Here is a 17,063-nt window from a genome sequence, read left to right on the forward strand (position 1 = left end):
AATCCAATACTATAAACTCACTAAAATCGAACTCAAATCTGCCGTTTGGTGGTAATTGTGGTAGTATTTTCAGGTATCCCTTTCATCTCTCTCTCTAAAACTCAGTATTACTTTTGTTGATATTTTGGATCTTCTCCTTGTTTATGTGGTTTTCGTTTTCGAAATTGATAAAGCCTGATGTAAGAGTTTCATTTCTGAATTATGGGTTTCCTTTATTTTGAGCTTCATTTTCTAATTTTTGGGGTTTTAGGTATTGACTTGTGTAACTTGCGAATCAAAGTTCCAAACTTTAACACTAACTTTTAGTTTTAAATTTTAACTTTTTGATCTTCTCCTTGTTTATGTGGTTTCGTTTTCGAAATTGATAAAGCCTGATATAAGAGTGTCCAGACATCTATTTTGCTTCAGTTTTAAGTTTTTTGCAGGTTTGATTTATGGGTTTCCATTTTTATAGGAGTAGTTTCATTTCTGAATTATGGGTTTCCTTTGTTCTGAGCTTCATTTTCTAATTTTGGGGTTTTAGGTATTGACTTGTGTAACTTGCGAATCAAAGTTCCAAACTTTAACACTAACTTTTAGTTTTAAATTTTAATTTTTAATTAATTGTATTAAGCGGAACAGAAGATCCTGCTTTAGTACTGTCCATAATTTATTTTAATTAATATGTTCATGCTTTACTCTCCATTATTTTAAGGTAGCTAAGGTTTAGGTGATAGTTTAACTTGGATTTTATTGCATCATAAATCATAATCACAGTGCTGGTGTATTTGATATAATGTGAGTTTTTTTCCTGTGTTTTGATGTTTAAATGTCTCCTTCAGTTTTTGGAGGTTACAAAACTCACAAATTAATGATGGAGTTTGTGATTAATTATAGTTTGTTGTTATTTCAGAATGGATGATAATTCTTTGCATCTTGATCCTCGAAGAGGTATGAGTCTCTTTAAATGCTCTTCATTTTTATGATTTGTAAGCATTTGGACATTACCTACTGTTTTTGTAGTCCTGAGCTGGTCTTTTTTGTGTTTTTTGCGAAGGTGATGTCCTCTCTCAAAGTGATGAGGAAACTGTAGCCGATAAAGGGATTATGTCTGCTCCTAAAGGTAAGGGTAAGGGTAAGCGACGTTCATGGGTGTGGGAACATTTCAATATTTTTGACGAGGACGACATGGTATTGTCTCGTTGCATCCATTGCCAGGAAAAGGTATATCGTGCAGAAAGTAACTTGGGTACTTCTAACCAATCTAACCATCTTAAAATTTGTGATGCTTACAAAAAGTTGAAGTGTTCTCAATCTTTGAGTAAGTTTGATCAAAAAGTCTATTGTGCTTTGTGGGCTAGAGCTATAATATGTCATGCATATCCTATTCAGATCGTTGAGCATGTTAGAATCAGGGAGCTGCATGAATATTTGAATCCCAATGTTAGGCATGTTTCCAGGAACACCATTCTCAAGCATTGCAGACGTGAGTATGATGCACAAAAACTTATTCTGTCCAAAGTATTATCTGAATTGCCTTGCAGAATATCTTTTACCTGTGATGTATGGTCTGCTTGCACTTCCCGTGGCTATATTGTGCTTACTGCTCATTTTGTTAATAGTAATTGGAAACTTCAGTCCATAATATTGTCTTTTAGGTATTTCCCACCTCCACATAATGGTAAAGATATCTATAAGTTTGCTGTTGATTTGATTGATGAGTGGGGCCTCAAAGGTAAAGTTTTTTCTATTACTGTTGATAACGCCTCTGCCAATGATGTTGCGGTTGATGAGCTTAGGAAAGATTTGCTTGAAACTCATTCTCTGCCTTGTGATGGTAAGTTTCTTCATATCAGATGTGCAGCTCATATTCTGAATTTAATTGTGAGGGCTGGTCTGGCATTGGTTGATGAAAGTGTTGTTAAGTTGCGTTTGATAGCTAAGTACATTGAATGGTCTGATTCTAGGCTTACTCGATTTGAAGAAGCTTGTAGGAGTTCTAATTCTGGTTTCTCAGGTAGGTTAAAGCTTGATGTTTCAACTCGATGGAACTCTACCTATCTGATGCTTCGAAAGTGTTTGGAAGCTAAAGTTGGTATTGACAGGTTTTGCGTGTTGGAATCTGGGATTCCATATTTTATTGATGCTAATGAGTGGCAAACTGTTCAAAATGTTTGTGATTTTCTTGAAGCTTTTTATGATGTCACTGTTTTGTTTTCTGGCCCTGATTACCCTACTGCTAATTTGTACTTTGAAAATGTTGTTTATATTGAACATTTGCTAGTTAAAGCTCATGCTGACCCTAGTGACTGCATAAAGAAAATGGCTGCTCCTATGCTTGAAAAGTTCTCGAAGTATTGGGAGAACTATACTTCTATATTTGCTGTTGCTGTCATGCTTGATCCACGTTATAAAATTAATTACGTGAAGGAAATGTATGGAATTCTCTACGAAGATGAGGAGGTTAATAGGAAGGTTCAAGAGGCATACAATGCTTTCACGGAGTTGTATGAATATTACTCACAGTCAGTTACTCCTACTACTTCTTCGTCTTCATCTCGAAGTTCTACATCTTCATCTCGAAGTGCTACATTCTCTTCAAGTGCTGCTAATACTTTTCTTCGACCCTATATGAAGCCTAGTTTAAAGGTAACTAAATTTTAATCATGTCTTTTTTTTAGAATATTTTTTAGTGATTTTTTTTTATAATTTATGTCTGTTTTTATGTAGAGTTTTGGTAGACATGCTGCTTCAAGTAGGGGGATCAAATTTGATATTGATGCATACCTTTATTCCCCCCCTATCAGTGACATGAATGGTTTTGATGTTCTTGAATATTGGAAAGGCCAATCTGCCTATCCCATTCTTAAACGTATGGCTAGGGATATTTTAGCTATTCCCATTTCATCTGTCGCTTCAGAATCTTCATTTAGTATGGGAGGAAGAATTTTGACCAAGCTTAGATCGAGGATGCTGTCTAAAAATGTTGAGATTATGGTGACAACTAAAAGTTGGATTGAGGGCTATGATGAACCTGAAGATGATTCGAATTTGGATGTCGTTGTTGAAGCCCTACCTGAAGCTGATGATATTGAAGACGAGTAATCTTCTATCTAAAGGTTAGTATTTTTTATTTATTTTTTAGTATTTTTTAGTTTTTTGATGTTGGTTTTGATTGTCTCTTTGTTTTACATGTTGGTTGCTGTTTTTTGTTGCAGTTTAAAGGTCGTTGCTGATGGGTGGTGTTGCTGTGGTGATGGTGCTTACATGGTGTTGCTGTGATGATGGTGTTGTTGTGATGTTGGTTACTTTTGTTTGATTAATGACCCTTAATAACTCTATTCTCCTATTATTAGACATCTTGTTGCCCTTGGCTTCATGTAGGTGTGACATTTAGGCCTGTTTTTTGGAATTTGATACACACTTGATTGTGATTTCGGTAAGTTGAAAAAGTGACAGCCTAATGTCGACGCCCATGTTGCCTTGCTGGTTCATTTGTCTTATAAATGTTGAATAGAGAGATTGCTCGATGATGATGTCATTTAGTATCAAAGTTTATCTTTGAAACATGTTGACCTGAGAGCAAAATGAAATGTTGCAAAAACGTAGAGAAGTTTGTAGGATCAGACAACAAACTCGGATGTAGTACTAGTGGTATGGTGTAGCCTTTGGCTTCTTTTTTAAGCTGTATGAAGCTCTTGCGTGTGGTTTTTTTTATAAAGTTAATTGTGATATATCATGCTTGTGTGTGGTTTTCTTTATATTATCATTGCAAACTTGCAGTTGTCGCCGGTGGAGCCTCTTCTCCTTCTGTGGTTCGTGGAATGCAGTGGAGGCCTTCAAGAATTAAATATGTTAGGCAAGGAGGAATTAAGTATCAGTTTGTAAATTGCCAAACAATTGGAGAATAATGTAAATATTTATGGATGTTTTTAATAAAAATGAAATTTTATAATTATTTATTTGTTAGTTTTTAATTAGCTTAAATTTTTATGAACATAAAATAAGCAAGATATAATATGTCCACAAATTTGATGTTTAGTATTTCAATATTTATCATGCCCGTTTGGATAATTCTTACTCCGTACTATAATGCAATCCCTTAAGCTTAAATTTCTCTTCACTTTTGATTATGCTAAAATATGCAAATTTATGTAAAAAGTAAAGAACATTGGATTATCAATTCAATATTATAAGATTAAATTGGAGATAATAATGGTCAAAACTAGTCTTGATCTAATATTATTTTGAATAGGGAAGGAAAAAAGTTATTAAGAACAAATAAACAAATATATGAATTCGAGTAATTAAAAGAGTTGAAGGTAAAATTAAGTGAGATCAGATATAGTTAGGTTGGTTCAATTTAAAAAAAAGTCGATTAGATAATGGTTCGGGTCAAATCGGGTGAAACCAGATATTTGTCGGGTGAAATCGGTGGGGTGGAGTTTAGGTTGGGTTAAACCGGTGTCGGTTAGACAACAATTCGATTCAAACAAATCGGGTCAAATCAGATATTTTACGGATCAAATCGGTGCCGGGTGAAGTTCAGGTCGGGTCAAACCGATGTCGGGTGGAGTTTAGGCCGGGTCAAATCGGTGTCGGTTAGACAACAGTTCGGGTCAAACCAAATCGGGTCAAATCAGATATTTGCCGGGTCAAATTGGTTTTCGGTGAAGTTTATGTCGGGTCAAATCGGTGTCGGGTGGAGTTTGGGTGGAGTCTATCCGGTGACAGGTGGAGTTTGGGTCGGATCAAAAATGGTTACAGGTGGAGTTCAGATCGGGTGAAACGGGTGTCGGATAAAGTCAAATCGGTTACAGGTCGGGTTTCGGTCCTGAACTTTTCGGATCAAACCAGTTCGATTACAGTTCAAAACAGATGGTTTTTCGGAGTCGGGTCAGCTTCTGACACCTCTAAGCGTAACGGCAGTTTGAGTCTGGGACCTAAACTAATATTGAACTAAATTGAAACTGGTAAGAAAAAAAGGCATAGAATATAACCAACGATCTCTTAACTAACTAGATAAACCATTTTTGAAATACGGAGTAACATACTTTGTTTTGTTCACTTCACAAGGCTATGTTTTTTAGAGCTAAACTGAACTAAACTGAATGATTCTGAACTAAACCGAACTAATCTTAACTTAATTTGACTAAACTGAACTGAATATTACTGAATACTCTGTAATAAATAGTACAAAAGGTCTTGCGCGCACAAGGTGTACAATAAATTTATTGTACACCAAGATAACTTTTATGCAGTTTTTTGTAACTTTAACCTATTTTTCTGTAACTTTTATATTATAAAATTAAATAATTATTAGATAAATATTTTAAAGGGTTAAATGATTAATTTATACATTATTAGTGATTTTGAAGAAATAATTTGTATTCAAATAAAAAAAATTATCATTAAAAAATAGATAACTTTTACATATATAAATGTAACTTTTAAGTATTTTGAGTCAACTTTTACTCCGGTGTACAATATTTATTGTACACCCATTATAAATAAGAATTTGTGTAAACAGTAAATACGGATAACAAATAGTAAATAATAAATAATAAATACGGATAACAAATAGTAACAATAAATAATAAATAATTATTAACCGGCTTTCAAACTTTTTACTTTTAGAATTCTTTAATTTAACTCAAGGATTCAAATTCAATGGCCCAGAAATCTCAGGATCAACAATTGAATTCGGAAAATCGATCCGAATTTGTGGAAATTAGGAACCCTAATGTTCCGCCTTTCATCTGGTCGTGGCGTTCTAAGTTCAGCTTGAGTGATCAAGCTTTCTTTCTATTAACATTCATCGCTTGCACGGTAATTCAATTACTTCTTCATCATGCCTTTGCCCCATTTCTGCAATGGGCTTCCTGACATTGAAACAGTGCTAATGACAAGGAACGTAATCGGAAATTCTTTACAAGTAAAAATATTTTGATGCATCGCCCTTTCCATTAAATCACCTTCATATTCTCAATAGCCTCACATAACAAAAGTCCGAAATGTAAAGTTGTACGGGATTATGACTGTATGAGTACTCCGTAATCAAATTTTCGCAAAAATGGGGAAGATCACGAACAAGGTGGGGAAACTATGGCGGAAGATGAAGATGGAGAAGAAGAAGAAAGACGGAGATTCAGATCAAAATGCGCGACTTTCTTACCCTAGGTTGTCGCCTGAGTGGTGCGGTTTAACGGTCTTCACCTCGGATGAATTGTCTAAGATGACCAAGGGTTTTAGTGCCCATAATTTGTTGGGGCATTTCAAGTTTGGGGATCTTTACAGGGGTGATGATGATGATGACAAGGTGCTAACTATCAAAATTTGGAGGTTCGATAATGGTGATTGGGCTACGAGGAACAAATTTATCTGTGCGCTTAAGGTAAAATGACCCCGAGGTTTTAAAAAACGCACCAAATACCCTCGCCTGTTTCGATTCACATAATATACCCCTATTTATCCGTACTGTTCATGACATGCACCTGTCAGCTAACGCCGTTAGTCTGCCGTTAGTGGTGTTTTACTTATTTGCCCTTAATTTTGGTTTAGCGCCATTGACTTCCTTCACTTTCACAGAAAGACCAAAAAAAAAAAAAACTGTTCAAAATTTTCTCTTTCTCTCTCCTCTCCCCTGTTCTTCTTCAAGCTCTAATCCTACTCAAACCCTAGAAATTCTGGGTAGATCTTCAATATTTTTGTGAATTTTGCTGCGCACCTTAAAGGCGAGTTCGTGGGTTGTGATTTTGCTTCAATCGCGACAAAAAAGGGAGAAACTTGAGGCGATTTCCAGCTGAGTTAGTGTTGAAGAGGAAACGGGAATTTTAAAGTTGGTTAGTCTACTTCCAGGTAATAATCTCTTCTCCTCTGTTTAATTTTGCTGGTAAACTTGTTTTTTTTTCACGAAATCGATTAGGGTTAGGGTTTGTGAAATTGTCAGTTTTTTTTTTAAATTGCGCAAATTTCTTGTTGGTTATTGGTCAATTGTGGTTGTTGGAATGAAAATTGATGTTAGTTTCATTATTTTTTCCCTTTAGGATGAGTGCTATTTGGTTGTTACTACGTTATGGGTCACATAGTTTTGATATTAGAGTGGGAGACATGGAAAAATATCGTTTGTTGAAGTTGTTTCTTGATATCTTTGAGGAATCAGTTAAGCAAGATGTTTTTTTGCCTAGTACCTTTAGCTTGTATGTTGAGGGTCCTTGTGGTAAGGTTGAATTGAATGATGATAAGACTTTAAGGCTTCTGTGGGGATGGAATTGGGGTAAAGACACTGCTGAAATTTGGGTTGAGGGAACAGATAAACCAGGATTGGTGTTTAGGAATGCTGTTGCAATAATTGAGAATCATAGAAAGGAAAAAGAGAGACAACTTAAGGAGAGACAAGAGGAACTGTTGAGGGCTCAAAGAGAGGAGGAAGAGGCAATGAGGAAACAACAGGAAAGGGAGGACATTTTGAGGGAAATACAGGAACAAATGGAGTACACTGTGGCTATGGAGGTCCCTGTTGTTGATTGTGAGGACATGAAGGTTGAGTATGTGAGAGTCATTAGCAAAGATGATGCTGATGAGGTGTTTCCAGGTTGCTCTCAACCACAACAAACACAAGAATCCCCAAAGAAACAACCCACCCCACCCAAACACGCAAATCATGTTGCTTCTAAGTCAAAAGGCAAGGATAAGCCTGCTTCTAAGAAACTAACCCCCAAAAGGAGGGCATCAGCTAAACAACCCACCCCACAGAAACAACCCACCCCACCTAAACAACCCACCAAACAACCTACACCACCACCCCCACCACCCCCACCACAGAAAGAACCCACCCAACCAAAACAACAACAACACACACCACCACCAGAATATCCCACCTCTCCACCACAACAACAACAACACACACCACCACCAGAACATCCCACCTCTCCACCACAACATCACACCCCTCCACCACCACCACAAAATCCCACTCCACCACAGAACAACCAAACTGATGAGCCTAACAATCAAGCACCACCTGATCAAGCTCAGCCAGTGAAAAAGAAGGGGGGCAGAGCTAGACCTGAGGGGTTTAGGGTTAACAAAGTCACTGCTAAGAAGGCTGGAACTTGGGTTTCCAAGGGAAAGGGAAAAGGGAGAAAGGGTACAGGAAGGTCTAAGACACCAGGGGTTTTTGCTGATGTTGGTGAGATATGTTCAGAAGAGGAGAGTGAGGATTCTGATTATGAGGAATCAGATTCTGAACAAGAGGATGTTCTGAATTGATTCTGATGTTGATGATGAGGTGATTCCTGATGATATTCCTGATTTGGGGTTTGAGGATTGTCTAAATGGTTCCTCAAAGATGGATAAGGCCTATAAAAATGGCAAAATATGGACTGATCAACCATATGGGTCCATTAAGTTAGAACCCTGGTTGATCTTTCATGATAAGGCCACATTTCTTGAAGTGTTGAGAAGTTACTGCATACAGGAGGGGTTTGGGCTTAGTGTTGAGAGGGCTGACAATAGGAGGTACACAGCAGTGTGTGCAGTGGAGTCATGTGACTGGAGGATACATGCCAGTAGGTTGTTTGACAATGTTAGCTGGGCCATTAAGGTGATCAGTGGGTCCCACAGAACTTGTGGGAGGCTTGAGGAGAATCCAGTGGTGACCTCTGAGTGGTTGTGTAAGCATATGTTGGGGGAAATAGAGGCAAATCCAGAGATTCCAGTGGAGACATTGAGGAGGTATGCACAGGAGAAGTTTCAGTTGAGGGTGAAAAAGAGGCTATTGTACAAGGTCAGGAGTATGGCAAAGGAAAAGCTGCATGGTGGTTGGGCTGAAGCATATGAGCTGTTGCCTAGATATGCTGAGATGATTAAGCAAACAAACCCAGGGAGTCATGCACTTATAACATGGGGGGCCAGTAGTGGGGATGTGAACCCAAAATTCAGAGCTTGCTTCTTCTCATTTGCTGCACAAGTCAGGGGGTTTCTAAGGGGTTGTAGGCCCATAATTGGAATAGATGGGGCTCATTTAAGTGGTTTCTACAAGGGCATTCTACTGACAGCAGTTGGCATAGATGGGAACAATGCAATTTTTGTTCTTGCCTATGGGATAGTAGACACTGAGAGTTGTGACAGTTGGACCTACTTCATGAGATGTTTGAGGCAAATGTTTGAGCAGGAGGGTTGCAACAGAGATGATTGGACCTTCATCAGTGATAGGATGAAGGTATGTGTACTGATCTGATATTTACTCTTTTCTGATCTTTACTTTTTCTTATGTTTATGTTTCTATATTAATGAACCTGTTTTTGTTGTTTGCTGATGTGTAGGGTGTTGAGTTGGCAGTTAGAGAAACTTTTCCTAGAGCAACTAGGAGAGTTTGCTGCCAACACCTATACATGAATTGTAAGAACAATGGCTTCAGTGGATCTGCATTCCACAAGCTCTTTTGGATAGCTGCTAATGCATACAATGAGTATGTGTTTGGTAAGGCCATGGAAAAGATCAGTGAGTACAATGCAAATGCCACTGCATACTTGAACAGCTGCATTGAGCAGTGGTCTAGGCATAAGTTTGACTCTACTGTTTGTTGTGATCACAACACAACAAACTTTGTGGAGTCATTCAATGCATGCACAAAGCCCTTCAGAGACATGCATGTCTTCTCATTATTGGAAGGTATAACTCTTCTAATCATATTCATGCATAATATACCCCTGAACTTGTTGTTTGTTGTTTAATCATATTCATGCATAATATACCCCTGAACTTGTTGTTTGTTGTTTAATGTCTGGTGTACAGCAATCAGAAGTTGGTGTATGCAGAGGGTGGGGGCTAGATTTGACAAGGCAGTTGACATGGAGGAAGGTCAGCTCACTGCATATGCATTGAAAGAGTTAGAGGAGAGGACAGCTGAGTCCAGGTTATGTTATGCCACAGCATGTGGAGGGGGTGAATTTGAGGTTAGGGATGGACATGTCAACTTCCCAATTAGGCTTGCAACAAGAAGTTGTGCCTGTGGGAAGTGGCAGATCTGTGGAATCCCCTGCAAGCATGCACTGAGGGTCATATATGACCAAAGGATGAACCCCCATGATTTCATATCCCCATGGTTCAAGGCTGCTGCATACAAGCTAACCTATGCAGAACATATTCATCCTATGGCAGATCCATCTCAGTGGCCTGACTTTGGCCTTCCTTCCATTCAGCCTCCAACCATCAAAAGACCATCTGGCAGACCTGCTAAGAAGAGAAAGAGAGGGGCAAATGAACCAAAGAAAGGGAAGAGGAACACAAATGTGAAATGTGGAAAGTGTAGAGAGTTTGGTCACAACTCAAGAACATGCAAGAGTGGAGGAACAAGTGCCACTGGACCAAGCACTTCAAAGAGTGGTGCAGCAGGAGCAAGTACATCAAATGGGGGACCAAACACAAGGAAGAGGTCAAAGGCAGCTGCATAGTCACCTCAGTTGGCTATATTTTGTGAATTGTAGTGCACAAAGCTAAACTAACTTAGTCAAATCAGTTTAGTCAGAATCAGTTTAGTTAGAATCAGTTTTTGGAAACAGTTGTGCAGAGATCATTTTTTGGAAACAGTGAAATGCTTAGAACACCTCTTTTTGTGCAGTTCAGTGGTGTTTGTCCACTTAAAGTTCAGTTTATGTAAAGCTTATTTGCTTGAACAAGTATTTATGGAACAAAGTCTCTTTATTTCATGAAATTTGTTACAACTTTACTTCATTGCTATCCAAATCAGAAATGCAAACATTAATACACCAATTTTTATTGCAAAATTGATTTGTTGTTTCTGTTGTTTGATCTTCTTCTTCAATAGCTTCAACTCTTCATGCATTCCCCTGCTCTGTTCTTGCATTCCCCAGCTTTGTTCTTGCATTCCCCTGTTTTCATCATCTCTGTTTCCCTTGCTCTGAACTTCATCACTTGTGTGCTCAAGAAAACCTTTGCACCATTTGAAATTATCACAAGGATCACACTTGTAGTAAAGCTTTTGCGGATTTTTTGCCGTTTCCGAGCTCCTAATTGCAAATCTTCTCCCGCAATAGCAATTTTTATTAGGAACTCTAATGTATGCTAAATTTGGGATGGAAGAAGATTCGGTTTTTGAATGAGAGCTCATGGCTAATTTGGAGAGGGGAAAGTATGCAAGTGAGGTGAACACTAGTAGCATTTATAGGCAGCAAGAACATAACGGCTATATTTTGCTTCCTAGGTTTAAAAACTAGCCGTTAAATTCAAATTCCTGCAATTTGGGTATCTAGTGCAACTTAATTTTAAAATAGGTGTATATTATGCATTAAGTTTATAAAAAGGGGTATACTGTGAATTATAAACACGACTTAACGGAGGACTAACGGAAGGTCAGTTAAGGGGTATTTGGTGCAAACTTGGAAAAAAATAGGGGTATATTATGTGAATCGAAACAGACGAGGGTATTTGGTGCGTTTTTTAAAACCTCAGGGGCATTTCATGAAAAAACCGTTTAATCTAATACTGGATTCATTTGCTTTTTTTTTTTTTTTAATTTGATTACGAATTGGGATGATGAACTTTGCTTTCTTTGTTTTTAATGTTTTTCCCTCTTTATCGGTGTTTATTCAAAATATAGTTTATGCACCTGGTAAACAATGCACCTTAAAATGACATGGTCCCCACTTGTTTTTCTTATCAACCCTACCATCTAATTAAATAATACTTCCTCCGTCTTTTAATACTCGCAACGTTTGGACTTTTGCCACTATTCATATAATCTACTTTGACTATTCGTAGTGTTTTTTATATAAGATAAAACATAGTCATATGGGATCTTGTTAGATTCGTCTCAATGTGTATTTTCAAAATATCAACTTTTTATAATTTTTGCATAAAGAGAATTTAAGATATAAATGATCAAAGTTGTGCATTGGCATGCGTGAAACTAACAAACGTTGCGAGTATTAAAAGACGGAGGAAGTATATCTACATCCCACCCCCACCCCCCACTCCCTAAAATGACATGGTCCCTACTTGTTTTTCTTATTAAAGTATCTACTCAACCCCACTTGTTTTATTACTTTATTTCATTCATTTCTTTTTCTTAATACGCGTGCCCGATCAAGTGTATCTTTTAAATAACGGTTTTTTCATGAAATGCCCTCGAGGTTTGCAAAAACGCACCAAATACCCTCGCGTCTTTTGAATCACATAATATACCCCTATTTTTACGTTCTGTTCATGAGATGCACTTTTGAGTTAACGGCGTTAGTCTGCCGTTAGCAGGAGTTTACATTTTTGCCCTTGTGTGTTATTTGGCGCGATCCTTAGCTTAAATCCCCATTCATTCCACTTAACCCACCCAAACTTTCTCTCTCCTCCCACTCAACCCACCCAATGAACCAACACCACTCATCACCGTTGTCACCACCTTCGCCCCCGCTACCGTCGCCAACGCTGGCCTAGGGTTCGACTTCCTCAATTGCACCGTCGATGGCATCGGTGACCCGGTCGCCACCGTCATCTCCCATCCCCAATCGATTAAGTGTTACTGAATTTAGTGTTGTTGGTGTAAGATTGTTGCTCATTATCTCTCCTTCCCCGTCCACCGCCGTCAATGGTGGTCGTGCCTCCATCGGTTGTCCAGTTGCACTTCATCCTATATGGCGATCTTTCTAAAATTTTCCTTTTTAATTGAGTGAATTGATTTTGATGGAAATCTCAAAAACCCAAATTTATTTTGTCTAATTTCTTCCTTTTCTCTAATTTCTCACTCACCACCGGCGAGAGGGTTGTGTCACCGCCTCTTGCTCGGTTTTTGGGCTCGCCTCCACCGTCCTCGTCTTTGAGGTTGCTGGGGTTGTTGTTGTCTTTCCTTGTTGGAAATTGGAGTACTCTTGTTGTGGTTGTTATCTGCTGCTCGTTGCTAGCCCTGAGGTACCACACTCTATTCTTCTTTCTCTCCCTCTCTCTTGATATTAATTTAAAGAGGTTGTGTTGTTGTTTTGTTAATAGATGAATTTCTTCATTTTAGGCCGTTAATTTTACTTCAAACTTCCAAAATTAGGTGAACAAATTGTGGAAAGAGGTTATTGTTGTTTTGTTAATAGATGAACTATGCTAACGGTATAATTCAACTCAATCAATTTCTTATTGGATTTGTTGTTTGAGCATTTCAAATTTCTTTGATTATTACAGAGTCGGGGAAGGAGGTGAAGGTGGTGGTGGTTTGCCAAAGAGGCATGGGCAAAGGTGCCACCATTTGGTGGTTGGGAGAATGGAGGTGAAGGTGTTTATACCCAGAGCTTTGAAAATGCTAGGAAAAATAAGACTTCGGGGGCTTGTGGAAGACCCTGCTGAGCCCCAGGTCAACAATCGAGCTTGACCTTCTACTGCTGCTGGAACCAAAAATAAGGCATAGGATCCTCAGTTGAGAAATAATACAAGTAAAGGCTACAATTAGTGGGAAACATAGATTAGTTACGTACTGAGAGGATTAGTTACTGAGAAAATAAAATGTATTTTGCTGTAGAAGATTATTTGAATTACCAATGAAGCTGAATTTTTGTTTTTTCTTAATTTGAGAATGTCATCTTGATACAATTTGTACTGAGAGATTATCTTCACCATTTATGATGACCAAATTTGTTGATTACGGTTTGGTAGTGCGTATAGTTTTACCGATTTTAACTAATTCGTATAAGAGGGGTGATTGGTAGTTTGCTTACATAAAGATGATAAACCCCACGCCCTTATAGCTTCATTAGAATCAAATTCTGCAATAGGTCTATATTGTGCAATAAGTTTATAAATAGGGGCATTCTGTGAATTATAAACATGACTTAACGGAAGACTAACGGAAGGTCGGATTAGGGGTATTTGGTGCAAACTTAGGCAAAAATAGGGGTATATTATGTGATTCAAAAGACGCGAGGGTATTTGGTGCGTTTTTGCAAACCTCAGGGGCATTTCATGAAAAAACCGTTTAAATAAATACGGAGAGAGTAAATGAATATATAGTAAATGAATATATAGTTCAAATTCAAAAAACATGTAAATGAATATATAGTTTAAATTCAAAGAACATTCAAATATTTCACTTGTGCGGGTACATTGAAATCATTTTTCATGTTCATTAGATCTCAATGAATGTTCAACAAGGTGCATAATGAGCATTGTGCACCCGAATATAATAATTTAAATTGCGGTGTTTATGGCAGGATGAGATTTCTTATCTAATGCATCCTAAGGTCAGCCATCAATGCTTACCCAAGATTATGGGATGTTGCTGGGAAATTGATACTCTTGCGGCAGTTTATGATATCAACCCTCTTAGTACCCTGGACAAATTTGTAGACCAAGGTGAGTTATTATTATCTTACTCAGTTACAGAGTTACTCATAAAATGAATGCTTGTCTTACTCTGTTAGTTAATTATTAGAGATTGAGACAAAGTAACTGATATTTTTATTTGTGATAGATTGTTTAGAATGGGCTGATCGTGTCCATATTGCATTGAAGCTTGCTCTTTTTCTGACTTATTTGCATAGTTTTGAACCATGCCATTTGGTCTGTGACCTTTGTGCTGCCCATGTAGTTCTTGACCAGGTTTGTAGTGGTGTTTTCAATAATGTCAAATGCTCTTCTATTCACAAACAAAATAACTATTTTCAGTAGACAATATGTTGTTTAATGTACTACTGTTATGTTGTGATTCTTAGGAAAAGAACCCTATTCTGTACGATTTAAGCATGCTCGTTGGTGGTGTGTTGGACAAGAAAAGTTTGCTTCATGATAGGCTTGTATTTCATGACAATACTGATCCTTTGGTCCTCACTTCAGGCATGCAAATCTAATTTCACTTTTTATCTTTTCTTTTATTCAATGTTACTTATGTTATTGAGGTTATTTTCTGATTAAATCATTATATTATACCAAGTATTGTATAACTGTTTCAACCAATCTTACGTAATGTAACATGTCCAGTCCATTGAACTTTGACTTCTCATTGTCATATGTCCTGCTTAAGTTTGTAGAACATTTGATTCAGAGTACAAAATTTTTTAATGATTGAAAAGTCTTCTTTTGCCTGAATTTTATCTGACCCCATTTAAAAATTAAAGATTGTTTACTAGACGATGAACTAATGTTGGAAATATGCAATATACACTGTACCAGGATATACAATACAATATACCAGGATATCATGATTTAATGTGAAGCTCGTGCATTATAATATTACTCCCTCCGTCCTGGAATACTTGCACCGTTTTCCTTATAAAGTCGTCCCGATTACTTGCACGTTTCTATAAATGGTAAACTTTTATAAGTATTATATCAACTACCCCTTTCACATCCCCTACCCCCTTACCTCCTTTAAAAAGTTGACACATATTCATATCTATATTAAAAAAATAAGTCAATTACTTTGTATTAAACTCTATACCGGTCAAACTGGTTCAAGTATTTCTGGACGGAGGGAGTACTAATGTGTTGATCTCTACTAAAAATCCTTTTCGTTGTTTATATGGAGATTTTCGAAAATTTTGGCAGGTGTTTGGTCCAAGAATTCAGATGTATTCTCATATGGTGTTATACTTTTAGAACTTGTACGTGCAGAGAACTTTGAAAAAACTGAAAACGGGGTATGCAAGTTCAATGGGACGACTTGGCACAATTACAAAAATCGCAGTGTGTTCCCTTTACAAAAATCTGCTACCCTTATAGATACTAAATTTATAGGGCAGTACCATCATAATTCATATGACACCTTTAAGGTTGTAAAACTAGGTGTTAGATGTATTGACTGTGTTGTATATGACCGTCCTTCGATGGACAAAGTAGTTGATATTCTAAAGTCTCTGTTTTTGGTGTCTATCAATCAAGTGGGGATTGTTCCGATCAGGGGCCGTTTTTTAGGAGAATTGTCATTTGACGAGTTGTCAGTCATTACTAATGACTTTAGTACCAAAAATTTCATTGGGGAGACTCTGTATGGTAGATTGTATATAGGAAATATTTTAGAGGGATGGAAAGGGTTTGAAGCACAACAGGTTACTGTCAAAATATGGGATGATTCGACATATAGGCGTATTTCCCACAAAGACAATGTGCACAGAATGAAGGTATGTATTGGTATGTTGTAAAACATATTCTATTATTATATGTTGAGAATTGTGATTAGTTGTTGTTTCTTGGATGTGACTATTTTCTGTGTCCATTTTGTGTGGTATAAGGATTCATTTTAAAAATGTTTTAACACAACATTTACAGGTTGTACTTTGCTAAACTTGTGATTGTTAATGTTTCTTATAAGAATTATTGTCTGTTTGTTAGGATGAAATGGCATTTCTCAGGCACCCAAGGAGTCTCAGTCAACCTTGTTTGCCTCGATTATTTGGATATTGCTACGAGAATAAGAAATTAGGGGTTGTTTATAAGCTGAAGACGGTTGGCACGTTGAAAGATTTCCTCTCAAAAGGTAATTTGCTATTTACATGATGTAATTGTCAAAAGATCTTCATCATGCCTTTCGTTTCATATTTCACTTCTGACTTCCCTTTCTGGTCCTCAATATCTCCTTCAAAGATGGAGTCAACATCTCCCCTCCCCCCCCCCCCCCCCCACTTTACTTAATTTACAAAATCTGATTAGTTCACACATTTTCAGTGTATTTGCTTTTATTAAAATTGAAAGAATGATCATTTTTCCCCTCAATTACAGTTTTCGCATTTTAAAGAGGTGTTCATAATCTCTTTTTTTTTTTAATTTGATTTTTGGTTCATTTTTTAAATTGTTTTTTTTTCCTACAATTTCACTGAATATGAGTCTGAAGACAAAGCTAGCATTTCCAATTTGCTAATATTGAAAGAGTTTGCTCCAAGCTTTCCTTTCATTCATTGCATCATACGGCTCAAATGAGCATTACATCAGCATATATATGATAACCCTAGGTATTCTTCCACCAATAGAAACTAGGACACCTATCACTATTCTAGAATCAACCTATAATGAAACAAAGTCACTGCTATGCTAAGCTAATAAACAGATGACAGCAAGGCAAAGTAAAACGGCTACATAGTACATAATCACATGTT

The 17,063-nt window shown here is 37.2% G+C and overlaps 4 protein-coding genes across 4 annotated transcripts; all 4 read left to right on the forward strand.

Annotated features, from left to right (window-relative positions):
• The first annotated feature begins 5,838 nt into the window (after positions 1-5,838).
• LOC110793572 (pollen-specific leucine-rich repeat extensin-like protein 1) lies at positions 5,839-8,250 on the forward strand. The gene is made up of 2 exons (XM_021998461.2): positions 5,839-6,837; positions 7,026-8,250. The coding sequence occupies exon 2, from the start codon at positions 7,027-7,029 to the stop codon at positions 8,248-8,250; it is 1,224 nt and encodes a 407-aa protein (XP_021854153.2). The 5' UTR covers positions 5,839-6,837; position 7,026.
• A 79-nt stretch (positions 8,251-8,329) lies between these two features.
• On the forward strand, positions 8,330-10,711 carry LOC110793571 (uncharacterized). Its single transcript, XM_021998458.2, has 3 exons — positions 8,330-9,202; positions 9,306-9,654; positions 9,778-10,711. Exons 1-3 carry the CDS (start codon positions 8,330-8,332, stop codon positions 10,434-10,436), a joined length of 1,881 nt encoding a protein of 626 aa, XP_021854150.2. The 3' UTR covers positions 10,437-10,711.
• A 1,748-nt stretch (positions 10,712-12,459) lies between these two features.
• LOC130471343 (uncharacterized) lies at positions 12,460-13,545 on the forward strand. The gene is made up of 3 exons (XM_056841405.1): positions 12,460-12,632; positions 12,757-12,903; positions 13,165-13,545. Exons 1-3 carry the CDS (start codon positions 12,460-12,462, stop codon positions 13,349-13,351), a joined length of 507 nt encoding a protein of 168 aa, XP_056697383.1. The 3' UTR covers positions 13,352-13,545.
• A 698-nt stretch (positions 13,546-14,243) lies between these two features.
• Positions 14,244-16,467, forward strand: LOC110793570 (probable serine/threonine-protein kinase PBL2). Its single transcript, XM_021998457.2, has 5 exons — positions 14,244-14,328; positions 14,447-14,574; positions 14,688-14,808; positions 15,520-16,091; positions 16,303-16,467. Exons 1-5 carry the CDS (start codon positions 14,244-14,246, stop codon positions 16,465-16,467), a joined length of 1,071 nt encoding a protein of 356 aa, XP_021854149.2.
• The last annotated feature ends 596 nt before the right edge of the window (positions 16,468-17,063 follow it).

Source organism: Spinacia oleracea, chromosome 4 (assembly GCF_020520425.1).
Source record: "Spinacia oleracea cultivar Varoflay chromosome 4, BTI_SOV_V1, whole genome shotgun sequence".
Lineage (NCBI taxonomy): Eukaryota > Viridiplantae > Streptophyta > Magnoliopsida > Caryophyllales > Amaranthaceae > Spinacia > Spinacia oleracea.

What these genes read in the sequence shown, in the direction of transcription:
- LOC110793572 (XM_021998461.2), top strand. Translation starts at nt 7,027, where the DNA reads ATGAGTGCTATTTGGTTGTTACTACGTTATGGGTCACATAGTTTTGAT.
- LOC110793570 (XM_021998457.2), top strand. Translation starts at nt 14,244, where the DNA reads ATGGGATGTTGCTGGGAAATTGATACTCTTGCGGCAGTTTATGATATC. An exon ending in GGACAAATTTGTAGACCAAG is followed by an intron (nt 14,329 to 14,446) that starts GTGAGTTATTAT and finishes TATTTGTGATAG; the next exon opens with ATTGTTTAGAATGGGCTGAT. An exon ending in CCCATGTAGTTCTTGACCAG is followed by an intron (nt 14,575 to 14,687) that starts GTTTGTAGTGGT and finishes TGTGATTCTTAG; the next exon opens with GAAAAGAACCCTATTCTGTA.
- LOC110793571 (XM_021998458.2), top strand. Translation starts at nt 8,330, where the DNA reads ATGGATAAGGCCTATAAAAATGGCAAAATATGGACTGATCAACCATAT. An exon ending in TCATCAGTGATAGGATGAAG is followed by an intron (nt 9,203 to 9,305) that starts GTATGTGTACTG and finishes GCTGATGTGTAG; the next exon opens with GGTGTTGAGTTGGCAGTTAG. An exon ending in TGTCTTCTCATTATTGGAAG is followed by an intron (nt 9,655 to 9,777) that starts GTATAACTCTTC and finishes TCTGGTGTACAG; the next exon opens with CAATCAGAAGTTGGTGTATG.
- LOC130471343 (XM_056841405.1), top strand. Translation starts at nt 12,460, where the DNA reads ATGGCATCGGTGACCCGGTCGCCACCGTCATCTCCCATCCCCAATCGA. An exon ending in GTTGCACTTCATCCTATATG is followed by an intron (nt 12,633 to 12,756) that starts GCGATCTTTCTA and finishes CACCGGCGAGAG; the next exon opens with GGTTGTGTCACCGCCTCTTG. An exon ending in TGCTCGTTGCTAGCCCTGAG is followed by an intron (nt 12,904 to 13,164) that starts GTACCACACTCT and finishes TGATTATTACAG; the next exon opens with AGTCGGGGAAGGAGGTGAAG.